Source organism: Lactuca virosa, chromosome 1 (assembly GCF_052849685.1).
Source record: "Lactuca virosa cultivar CGN04683 chromosome 1, Lactuca_virosa_CGN04683_v6, whole genome shotgun sequence".
Lineage (NCBI taxonomy): Eukaryota > Viridiplantae > Streptophyta > Magnoliopsida > Asterales > Asteraceae > Lactuca > Lactuca virosa.
Genome location: NC_136426.1, coordinates 113,980,530 through 113,993,283, shown reverse-complemented (window position 1 = coordinate 113,993,283; position 12,754 = coordinate 113,980,530). Strand labels below are relative to the sequence as shown.

Sequence of the window (12,754 nt, the reverse complement as noted above, 5' to 3'; positions counted from 1 at the left end):
GAAGGTGCGACCATTTCTAGCCACGTGCAGCCAAACCACATTGAAGACCGCAAGGTGGGACAGTGTTCCCCCACTGCCACTGTGACAAACCACAAGGCTTATCGTGCCCACACCCCCAAGCCTTATAAACCTCAACTTTAAAGTAATATACTTCATATTTGAAATATAAAACTTATTAATAAACTAATTTTATAAATTATAATGATTCAAAACTAAATAATACACAAACAAAAAACAAATCATGATGTCGTAAGAAACTAGTTTCATCGTTTGACCAAAAAGGAATATCTCTATCGTGGAAGTTAGGAAGTGTTATTGTTTATGATCCCCAATTTTCTTATAACAAGACTGAAACTTTGGCGTTCATTTTTTGTGTTTTAGCTTCTGTTATATGATATCGAAGTTGAGTTTGAGTACGCAATATTTCAAAGTCGGCCAACTTGAAATCACCATAGAAATATACAAGTATTATTTATGCCGCATTGGTTAAATTATCTAATTGTCCGTTTGCATATAACACTACAGTAAGTACAAACTTCAATCCTTTCTTTCCAAATACACAAGTCCAAAGCTTCAATTTTTTCGACAATACCTATATATCAACTTAAAACAATACCTATAGATTATCAACTATTTAAGTTGAATAGGAGTCGAACGAAACCTTGCACACAATTTACACAACAATGGCACAACTAAATCTTCTTCTACTCTTGAAGTTATCTTTAATTATATTAGTAGCAGTAACTTCTGTGTCTGGAAAACATTTCCGAGCAGCCAAGTTGGGCGCTAAAGATAGATTTATGCCCACAAAAGTTGATCCTGGAAGTATAAGCGACTCACAACAATATGAGGTTTATAACTATACGCAAACATTGGACCATTTCAATTTTAATCCAGAGAGTTACACGACCTTTCAACAACGTTATGTCGTGGATAGTAAGTATTGGGGTGGGCCCACTAACAATTCCCCTATTTTTCTTTATACGGGTGAGGAGACTAGCATCATGGGAGATGTAGAATTTGTCGGGTTTGTGCGTGTGCTTGCTTCTCGATTTAAAGGTCTTGTGGTCTATATTGAGGTATATATGTTTCTGTGTCAAATTATTTTCTTATTGTGTAGTAAACATTTTGTGGATTTATGACTCGTATATGTATTTGTAGCATCGTTATTATGGGACTTCCATGCCATTTGGATCTAAAGATGAAGCATATAAAAATGCTAGCACTCTTGGATACTTTACTTCGGAGCAAGCTTTAGCTGATTACGCTCAAATAATTATCGATGTTAAAAAGAACAACTCAGCAGAAAATTGTCCTGTCATAGCTATTGGGGCATCATATGGTGGAAGTAAGATATCATAGTTTTTTTTTTTTTTTTCTCACTTAATAGTTAGTATTGGTAAACACAGAGTGGTATCGATTTTTTTTTCTCAAACCATATAGCATATCAAGTATAGTTGGTATATAAAATTTATTACCACTACTATAACAATATAATTGTACCAATATGTTTGGCTACCAACAAATTTAATTGGTACAAATTAGTAATGATAATGCCAACCTTTTTGTAATTTTTTCTATTGTAATATTAAAGACCAGTAAATACATTGGGTAATTTCTATGTTTATTAAAAAATGAATTATGTATTTTTTATAATTTATTAAAGAATTCTGTTAAAGTAACATTTTAATTTATTTTAATTTAACATGATTTGTGTTGAGGGACCTTTTAAGATTGGAGAAGTTTTTTAAATTTTAACTTTTTTGTTTTTATACGTTGGATTTTTTTTTTTTTTTTAAATTAGTATAAAGTACAAGACTTCAAATGAAAGAAAGGACTATGAATGATATTTTGTGTTTTTGGAAAGAAAGAAACGGAAATATGAATTATTGCATTAATTTAAGCCCACCCAAGTTTGTAGTCTTCATGGGCCCACCCAAGTTTGTAGTCTTCATGGATGATGGATCCACCATATGTTACATTTATATCATTAAATTTTTATATTTAAAATGGGTATATGTCAAATCTTAATTTTCCACAATAGAGAAAACAATCGAGTCTTACTGTCAAATCTTATTTTTGCACATAAGTAAAAACCATATGCCGATGGAATTCTCACGAAATGAAGACTCTAGAATATACGTAGAGTTATATCCTAATTCCACAAAATTTAAATTGCACAAAATTCAATCATAGGGTGATCTGTCTATTCAGAACAACAAATTATGAATAATTTTTTTAACCTTCTCTAGTAAATGAATACTTTTTATTAAGTAAAAACAACTTCTTATATATACTTTTTATTTATATAGTTTAAATGAAAAAAAAACATTTAATTGCAAATATACCTTGTTTATAAAAATAACTTTTATTCTCTCAAATTTAGTGCTTGCTTCATGGTTTCGCATGAAATATCCACACGCTGCTTATGGAGCATTGGCGGTTTCAGCTCCAATCCTCTATTTTATGGGCCTCACTCCTGAAAACGGTTATGCTTCTATTGTTTCAACAGATTGGAATGTAAGTAAAACCCAATGTTATTTCATTTGAGTCCTTTTAAGATGTCTTTAGTGTCACAAAGTATACAACTTTTAATACATAGAGTACAAGCACCACTTGCTACAACACCATAAGAGAATCTTGGTTCGAAATTGATCGAGTTGCTGCACAGCCCCAAGGCCTTTCGAGCCTCTCGCAAATGTTCAACACTTGCATGTACCGATTCTAGCCATTTTTTATTATCATTCTGCTCAAATATATTTTTGTTTTCTAACATTATATCCCGGTTTGAAGGCCGTTGAACACAACACAGGATCTTAAATACAACTTGGAGGGTATATATGACGTTCTTGCTCAGTATGATAACCCTAAGGATAACTATTTACAAACTTTTTGTAATGCAACTGGAGAAAAATCTTACATTCTCGACAAAATCATGGCCGGAGTTAGTGCAATATATGGAACAATTTGCAATGACATATATGATATGAGCTTCGACAAAAATTTTGGTTGGGATTGGCAGGTATATATGCTATCAAATATTAATTTACTTTGTAAGATATATATGAAATACAACATTGATTTACCCTCCGAAAAGACATTTAAGAGATTGAAGGACTTCAACATATATAACCACTTTATAAGACTATGTTAACACATTAACAGTTTTTAAACCTAGTTGTGACACCTTATTAAGTCTATCATTAACCTTTACTAACTATTTTTTTTTTTTTTTTTTTTTTTTTTTTTTTTTTTTTTTTCATAACAAAGTCATGTACAGAAATGGTAATGCCGATGGGACAGGGAGAAAATGATACAATGTTCCAAGCAAACCCTTTTGATTTGGATAAATACACCAAGGAATGCCAACAAGTCTTTGGTGTAACCCCAAAACCTTACTGGGTACCTATAGAATTCGGAGGTTATGTATGTCAATTATCTCTTCATTCATTCACTATATTGTTATTAATTTGTAGTTTAACCATTTTATATAATAAATCTTATAATTGCGAACACATATTGTAAATAGGGTATAAAAACTGTGCTTGAAAAGTTCGCAAGCAACATTATCTTCTCCAATGGTTTAAGAGATCCATATAGTTCTGGAGGGTATGTTTTCAACCTCTCATGGTTCCCATGCTAAAAACATGATTAAGATTCTAAGTTTTCTTATTTGTTGCAGCGTTCTTCAAAACATATCAGACACGGTTGTCGCAATATCTACACAAGAAGGTAAATTGCTTTTTGCATTATATATTTGTTTCGAATAAAAAATAAAATAAATAGTTGAGTTACTCGATTGAATCGTCGCTTATATCAATTGTCTTGGTTTAGTCCCGATAATATATCTTTTTCATATTGTCATGTGCTTTAGGACACCATTGCTTGGACATATCAACTCCAATGGCTACGGATCCGGACTGGCTGGTTCAACAGAGGAACACCGAGATCAACATAATAGAAGGGTGGCTCTCAAAGTATACTGTCCCTAGTGCTAATTAGCGACAAAAAGATTTACAATCAAATATATCTAGAACAAATCTCTTATCATTTATACATCTGGATCTGGTGACTATTATTGAAAACTTATTGAGATTTCTAACTCTTTTTGTTGTAAAACATAAGTGTGAATCAAAGGATACAAATTATATATATATATATATATATATATATATATATATATATATATATATATATATATATATATATATATATATATATATATATATATATACCACCTCTTTTAAAAAGCAAGGAAAGTGGATGGGGGAGTTTTAATGAGGATTTTATGCTGAGGATTTTTCTTGTAATTTTGATCGATTTTAGGCACTCCCTTCAAAAGAAAGGACAGATATATTCCTCTAACTCATATCGGGTCGGATATTTTGATTTTGGGTCGGGCCCATCGCTTGCTCATACGCTTCTGGCTAATGTTCATGGTGGGTTTTCTTCTAGCTTTGCAACATCCTGCTTCTAGCCTTGCCAGATGTCATTCTGCCACGTTTTTCCACCGATCTCCTATACCATCTCCTCTCTTCCTTGTTCTATTCTGACATCATATGTGAAATACTCATCTCTCTTCTTCTTCACTCTTCCACCATGGCTACTCCTCCCAGTCATCGGTACCAAAAACCACATCTTTTTTCTCCAGGACAGCATAGGTCGTCGCCTGATCTTTGGCCTTATTCTCTTTTCTACCACGACCAACCGTTATGAGTTATTTTAATTGCAAACAATCTCTCTTCTTCTTCATGCCTCATCCTTGTCACGGGCTGAGGCGAGAGACTTCAAGGTGGGTTTTCTTCGCTTCCCCCTTAAGCTGCTTCCCACCTCTGCTTCTCCCTTTACCGCTTGATTGCGGATGAGTCACCGTCGGGATTTCGTTCTTGACGACACACGTGCTTAGTTTGAAGCGTATGAATACTTTTAAGTCAACGCCTTTATACGAATCTAATTTAGGGTTCTTAGCACTGTGTCACATCCTTTTTTCATCTTCATTTAGTCGCGCTTTTGTAATTTGAGAAAAAATTGGCCGATCACAAAAACAGGTTAGCCATCTCTTAGCTTTTGTGATAACTAGGGCTCATTTCTTTTAGATAGTAAGTGTAAACTCTCGAATTCTCTCCATCTCGTCGTATTGTCAAATTCATCACCATTACCGTTTCCCTTTTCAATTGACTCTACGTAACATCAAGCATAACAACAAAAGATGCAAAGTTTTGAAATTTACTGCCTTTATTTGTTGAAAAATGGATAGGTCGGTGGTCCTGGTTTGAAGCTTGTAGTAGTAGGAATGTAGGATGGGTTTTTTGAGTAAAACGTCAATAGATATTAGGTTTCTCAACATTTTTGCTTCAAAAAGATGAAATATAGTTTCATTGTCAGGTTGAAAATTTTGAGACAGGAGACATCGCTTGGGGTGTTCTAATTTTGTCTAACGAATTGAACTTAGAAATCAAAGACGACTCCTCTTGCCTTCCCGTGTTAACCCTAATCCTTCTATTATATTCAAGTTGTTTTCTTCTCTTTTGATATCTGTTGTTGTAGATCTTGAAACAATTGAGCAAAATTGTTGTTTGTGTTCCTGTGTAGGACCATCGATTATTTTCTCTGTAGAAGACCATCGTCTTTCAAATTTGGATATCGATCAGGAGATCTTGTAAGTTTAGTGTTCTTTTTCTACCCTTCTTGCAAATGCATTGTTTCTGGCTTTCTTCTCCAGATGTTTTTTGTTTACATTTTTGTGATTTTAGTCTCTTTAGTTGTAGCTTTTGTGTGTATTTCTACACTAATTTGAATTTTTTAAGGTATTTATTACATGTTGGATTTTTTTGGTTTATGTTTTAATTGTTAATGTATAAGATTACTCAAAGCGAGAAAGGCAGAGTTACAATTAATACAAGTTGGGGATGTAACATGCTTTATGTCACTAATTTTTTTTCTCATATTACGATATCCATTTGTTTGTATATATATCCATGGAGCTTGTGCGTGTTGGTGAAGCTTATTTTATGATCAGAAATGATAATTGAAAGATGAAGTTTCAATATGAAAGATGAGGTAATCATATATTAGTTTCGATTAACAAAATTCCTGAAAAACGGCTTGAGATCGAGAACTTTGCAATACAGGTGAGTGATAAAATGGACCCAAACAAACTGATAAAGTTGGTTGAAATCTTGAATCCTCATAACAAGCATGGAAGAATCGTGATGATTTCACGAATGGGAGCTGATAACTAGGGCCTTCAAATTTTGAAGGTTTGCTCCTTTGTGCTATAAAATTTTGGGTTTATAAGAATATTTTATGTGCGCCTGTTCTATTTCAGTTTTAAACTCAGAAATTTTCTTTAAGTTTCGAAGGGTTAAACATATGTGATTTGTTGAGGGTACCATATCAGTAAAGAATAAACATCAATTTAGTTTGAATTTTCTCAAAACATAAAAGCCAACTTTTTAGATCTTTTAACATCCTAATTAGCTGCAACATGTACCGGGAATGGAAAATTTTAATTACCTCATGATTAAATTGCTAAACCAATATGATTTGGAATTTAATGATACTATAATTGAACATTTGTATATTGATGTCATGGTTTCCTTATTATGCCATCTTTTTCACTGTAAGAGTCATCATTGCTTAAAAGAACTCAATATCTTAATCTAGAGTTACATTTATGCACACACATCCATGTAATTTCTTGATTCTTTATGTTTTTATTCTCGATCGAGAAGCACATGCTGCGTTGTGTATGCCTATCTTTGAAGTCCTAACATGTATGTTGTTTTTGGTTGGTGGTATGTGAGTACAGGTAAAACTGTCTCTCACAATATCCTTTATTTTGAAGCTGGAGACAACCTCTCTCTTTTTTCAAGGGTGTGCTCGACTGTGAAATGTTTAGGGATGTGGACATGGTAATACAATATTAATTTATTAGAAGCTTATATAATATACCCTTTTCACCATTTTATATTTTTTAATCTATAATAATGACTTGTTGTTGGTCGACTAAGTAGGATGTTACTGAGAGTGTCTATTTAAAGCAACAAATAATTTTAGATTTGGAGAAGTATTGTCGTCTGTAGTGCTTCCTTACAAGCAACACCTCCACAACGTTATTTTAGATAAGCATTGTACTTTTATTTTTACATTTAATGACGATATTGTTTCATTTTGTTACTTATAATAGGAATGTACTTCCATTTCTTTAAGAATAGCAACATACTTGGTTCAAATGGTGTTACTATTTTTTCCAATATCAACAATGTGCTTTATTTTTTTTGCGCACCATAATAACATACTTGCATTTCTTTATTCATAACGCCAATCATGTTCTGTATTATATTTAGAGTATTCGCCACGCTGAGATCAAGACATAACACTTTTAGAAGTCCACGTAGTTATAACATTTTACCTTAATCTTTTTAAATATTCGAATTACCCTTCTCGGCTCGTGCTTAGCACGGGCCTTAGAACTTTCCTAGTATATATATAAAACCAAGATCAATTGTGAATGGTAAAAGGTTGAGAATTTGGGAATGAATATGGACCATTGGTTAAGATATAGACAAAACTTCAAAAATGGTCCATGTAGTTTCACAAAATATGAAGTTTGGTCCCTAATTTACAAAAACCTCACGGATCGTCCCTGTGGTTTCAAAACTTTTAACATTTGGTCCTTCCGGCTCACTCCATTAACATTTCACCGTTAACTCATTTTTCAATATTATATTGCAGGGGCAATTTCGTCATTTTAGTGGTAACCTTCCCTTTTTAAAAGAAATTGCATGTCCGATTTTTTGGAAAACCCTTTACCTTTATCTGCGATCGTCATCCCTCTTCTCCCTTCCACTGTTGGTCGACCGTTGCACCCTTTACGACATCCAATCGCTTCTGATTCAAAGATGGTGACTTGCAGATGCGGGAATGAATCCTCCTATGTGTGCTAGGGCATTGGTGGTGATTCCAGGTTTGAAAGATCAATGAACCGATTGGAAGAAAGGGTTGCCATTGCGACTGCAGAATTGTGGAACTACCAGCTGATGTTGTTTTGTTCATGGGTGTTCTTTTTGGTTTTATTTTAATCTGTAAGTATCTTGTGAAAGTTTGGATGGTAATGGAGTTTCGGTTTTTGGTTTGTAACCGTTGCAGTTTTTATTTTATTTTAATAGAATAGGGTTTTTTTGCTTTCAGTTTATGTAAGGGGTTTTGGAATTGGTGTTGTTGTATTTGTTTTATGTATCAGATTAATGTAATGGAATGGTAATGGAATGTAGTTTGTTATAGTTGATTGTTGAATTTCTTGAACGTTTTTGAAATGCAATTGTTAAGTGTATTGTAAATGCATCTTTAAGATGGTTTTGATTTGCAATTGAAATGTACAATGTTATAAATTGATCTTTGAAGGGTAGTACACAAAACAGATTAATTCATTACCAAAATGTGCATACACACCTTTACATGCAAAGTTGTAAAGTTCTTAACACAACCATCCTACTAAGTTTCAAAACAAATAAAGATGACACTACTAAACATACAACCATTACATCTTCAAACAAGTAAACATGACTTAAGTTTCAAAAGACCTACAACACAAGCATCCTAATAACTACTAAACATAGTTTTCAGCCCCCTCCAACTTCACCACTGCCTCCGTGCCCTTTACATATATGGAATTGTGCCCTTTGTATGACACTTTGAACAAGTGACTGCCAAATATTTCATGTTCAATTTACCAGCTTGGCTGTTTGGCTCATCAACACCCCTCCGTCTCTTCTTCTTAGGCCTCCCAACCTACACATATTGATATACTATAGTTAAAATTGAATTCATTCCATGTTCACATGTATACTATATATTTGGTCTGCTTGAAATACAAACCTGTGTTTTATGTTTTGGTGGCAATAAAGTGAATAGGCAGTCACTTTTAAGCTACATTAAACGTCCATTCAATGGATCAATTTTGTTGAAATACATGGTTTTCCATGTCGATACACTACAAATAAAATTACATTTAGTGGCACAATCTTTTAGTGGCATATTTGATTTTGTGCCACTATATTAGGTTTTTAGTGGCACATATTTTTATATGCCGTTATATAATATTGAAAATTCTAATTTACACAGCGCGCTACTTATTTCCTTCTAATTTTTTGCCCGCTTCTTATTCCCTCCAACAATCAAAACTAAAAGTTTTGCTTCGACCCTTTGGTGCTCCTAGGTCAAAGCTCAAACCACATTTGAAAATTTAAGATTCCCTGAAAACAAAATCCCTTCTTGTTTCTAAAACCCTCATCGCTCCTACGTCTCATCTTGTCGTTGATTGCAAGTTAAATCTCGACATTTCACCCGTTGAAGCTCACTGCAGACTAAATCCATCTAGATATCTCGTCGTCGATTGAAGCTCATCGATTTCATCTTGTTCTCTATCCCACAGCGAATAGGTATGATACCTGACTCTAACTGACTACTTGGTTTCTTCGTTTTCTGTTTCTTCTTTTTGTGGTTCCCAACTGTATTGTATTCCTACAACAATGTATTTTTATTCTTCATTTTTTTTAGCGTCTTCTCATTTTCTTCCCCAAATTCAACTAATTCTCAGCTTTTGATTTTGATATAACTTCCTCAATTTGTTCTTAAAATGAATCTCACATGTTTAATGTTTTCCGTTTGAGTATTTATCAGGGTTTTGTGGAAGCTTTTCGCTTATACAAGCCTTCACCAAATGGATTTGTCACTTTTTTGTTTCATTACAGCACTTGGAAGAACGTAATTTGATGCAAATTTTCTTGGTACCTTTTAGTTGCTATTGGTTTTTGTACTCGGTGGATTCATTGTTGCAATGGGTATGTTTCCTAGTTATTGACTTTTTTACTTGACTTCCATACTTTAGAGGTGAAAATATGTTAATTTCTTGATAGATTGTCCGATGAATTGAAAATATATATCCTTCAGAAGGTTAATAACTATTTATGTAGCAGACTTGAAAGTTATATATGCGAATATCTTGCCTGTCTAGAGATGCACATCAAGTGCTCAACGAAATGCCTGAAAGTTAGCCTTTTGAGTATATATGTAGCTTTTTCTCATTACACGAATAATGAGACTTGAAAAATTCAAAAATGACAACTTAAATCTCTAAGAAAAAATATGTCAACTTGACTGTACAACAGAAAATATGTCAACTTCACTGTACAGGGGCAAATATGTCCTATTAATGGGAAATTTGTCTAATTTTATTTGTTGTAATGATAACCACAATAAGTTGCTATAATTAACTCTTTTTTTTATCTTATTTCTAAGATGACCAATACCTTTTAGTTTTCATTATGTGATATTGAAGATAAGCCAAAAGAGTTGAAGCTATTTCAAAATTCTAAATATTAAATATACGTAGTTAAAATCATATGTAACATTGATGTGCATTTGGTTTAATTTCTAACCTTTGTGCATTTTTTATGTGAACTGGTAGGTGGATTAGATGGTGTTTTTATGTTGAAGGTTTTGATTTCTATCTTTTATATATCCATTACTTCCAATAAATGTTTTTTTCTTATTATTTGTTATATGTATTTATAGAATACGTATTACATTAGTTGTGACGTTGGTTTAACTTAAGTTTTTTTTATGTGTTTTGACAATTTAATAGTTTTTTTTCCGGAAGGGCCGAATAAATGCAAAGCAATGTTTAGAATTTTTGTACAGCCGGTTATTATACACCTTAACTATTATTCACCAAATTTTATATGCATTGACTATATTCTCGATTCATCATTTTGGTTGCAGGAATTGTCAATTTTTTTCAAAGCATGCTAAGGAAGGGAAGGTAGGCATTTTACTAATTTTGCAAGTGTTGTTTTTTATATCATGTAAAGGAGTCACTCTTCGTTTTATGTCATGTTTATTGGTTATAACTCTATATGTTTTATGATATATTATGGCTACATGATAGGCTATTGCTTGGAAGTTGGATAAACAATAGGAGAAATTATACAAAGTTCGAGGCCAATCAAGTTTTGCGTTTTTCCTCAATAAGTATTAGTTCGATAGTATTATGTTTTAAGTATTTGCACAATATTTAGACTTATTAGATTTCTTTAAAGATGTTTGTATTTTAAATACATTTGGAATATTGTTGTTAGATAAGGTTTAGTTGACATAATGATATTGTGTTTCCATTTAGTATCTTAATTTTATTATTATTATTTTATATTCCTTTTAGAATTAATGAAAAATTGGACTTAATTTATTAATACAACTTTTTTTTTAAAAGTGTCACTAAAAGTACGAAGATAACATTTATTTTAGTATGTAAATAGTGGCATAAAAATAGTTCCATTAAAATCTGGAAGTGCTTTAGTGGCACAAAAAAAGTGCCACTAAAACCTAATAAGGCTGTAGTGACACAACAAGAAGTGCCACTAATGGTCTTTAGTGGGAGCTCTTTTAGTGGCACTTTTGCTTTCTGCCGCTGATTGTCCAGGAGGCTTTTAGTGGCACTTTTTCGATTTTTAGTGGCACTTTTTCTATGCCACTAAATGTCATTTTATTTGTAGTGATAACCTATAGCAAGGATGGACCCATTCATCAACATGTGGGGCATTTTCTCCATTTTCAATTTTGTCCCATATAGCACAAACAACATGTCTACATGGGAAGCCTGTAATCTCCCAAAACTTACAACTGCAACTTTGCTCATTCAAGTTTACCACATACTGATCTTTCCATGTGCTTGCCACTTGGTACTTTCCTTCCCCATTGTATTTAGCCACATACTTAGCTGCATCAGTCTTAATCTTTTCAAACACTGTAGTTGCAGTAGGGGTTAGAAGTCCTTCACACTTATCTATTTCCTTTTGCACCACACATAACCTCTTCATGAGATACTGTCTAATATACACTAAGCAAGTGATAATAGGTTTATCCCTACCTTCATCTAGCTTAGAGTTGAATATCTCACAAAGGTTATTCAACAAACAATCAGTGTGTGCCCTACCTGTATAATAGATATTAAGAGAAGACCATTACACATATAGTAAAGATTAACATTTATCATTAAATCTCTACAAAAATACCACTGAAGTGAGATTTAGACCAAGTGTTTGCTGGGATCTTACACACCCAAGCATGAGCCTCCTCATTTATATTCTTCAACTCATCCATTGCTCTGTTAAAGTGATTGACTGTTGTTACTCTACCACACTCCCAAAGCTGGTCACTTAAGTCTTTTCTTTTCCACTGTTTCTTCATATTTTCCTGGATATGCCTCAAACAAAACCTGTGTTGCACTGGGGAATAATCCTCTACAAATGGTTCAAAGTCATCAACTGTTGCAGTATGAACTCCATCATCAACTTGGCAACTTGGTTCCTCTACATGGTAAGTTCCCACTGGTTCTTCAGTTTCAACTGCACTAGTGATCACTTCTTCTTGAGTTTCAATTTCATGATTGACCACTTCCTCTTGAGTTTCAGTTTCATGATTGACCATTTGTTCTTGGGTTTCCATTTCATTATCGACCACATGAATGGCATGAATTCGTTTTCTAGCTTGTGACCTTACATATGGCAGAATACTCTTTGAGTAATCATGCCCTTCATCAACATCTAATACTTGTGACTGCTCATAATCAAGGTTCACAGACTTGATTAAATCAAGCTTTCTACTACATGATCATGCTTCTCTCCTACAAGGTTTATTTCTATTCATTTCAGGTGACACACTATCAGGCTCCAACTCTTCAATAACTACTTTA

General features: G+C 33.2%; 1 protein-coding gene across 1 annotated transcript; it reads left to right on the top strand.

Moving 5' to 3' along the window:
- The first annotated feature begins 683 nt into the window (after positions 1 to 683).
- On the top strand, positions 684 to 4,002 carry LOC145106230 (uncharacterized). Its single transcript, XM_079043247.1, has 9 exons — positions 684 to 1,079; positions 1,162 to 1,348; positions 2,387 to 2,520; positions 2,603 to 2,715; positions 2,794 to 3,022; positions 3,271 to 3,426; positions 3,530 to 3,609; positions 3,683 to 3,732; positions 3,875 to 4,002. Exons 1-9 carry the CDS (start codon positions 684 to 686, stop codon positions 4,000 to 4,002), a joined length of 1,473 nt encoding a protein of 490 aa, XP_078899373.1.
- The last annotated feature ends 8,752 nt before the right edge of the window (positions 4,003 to 12,754 follow it).

Bases quoted from the DNA above. Each gene is read 5' to 3' on its own strand.
- LOC145106230 (XM_079043247.1), top strand. From the start codon at position 684: ATGGCACAACTAAATCTTCTTCTACTCTTGAAGTTATCTTTAATTATA. The intron at 1,349-2,386 runs GTAAGATATCAT...TCTCAAATTTAG, and splicing joins TGGGGCATCATATGGTGGAA to TGCTTGCTTCATGGTTTCGC. The intron at 3,427-3,529 runs GTATGTCAATTA...TATTGTAAATAG, and splicing joins CTATAGAATTCGGAGGTTAT to GGTATAAAAACTGTGCTTGA.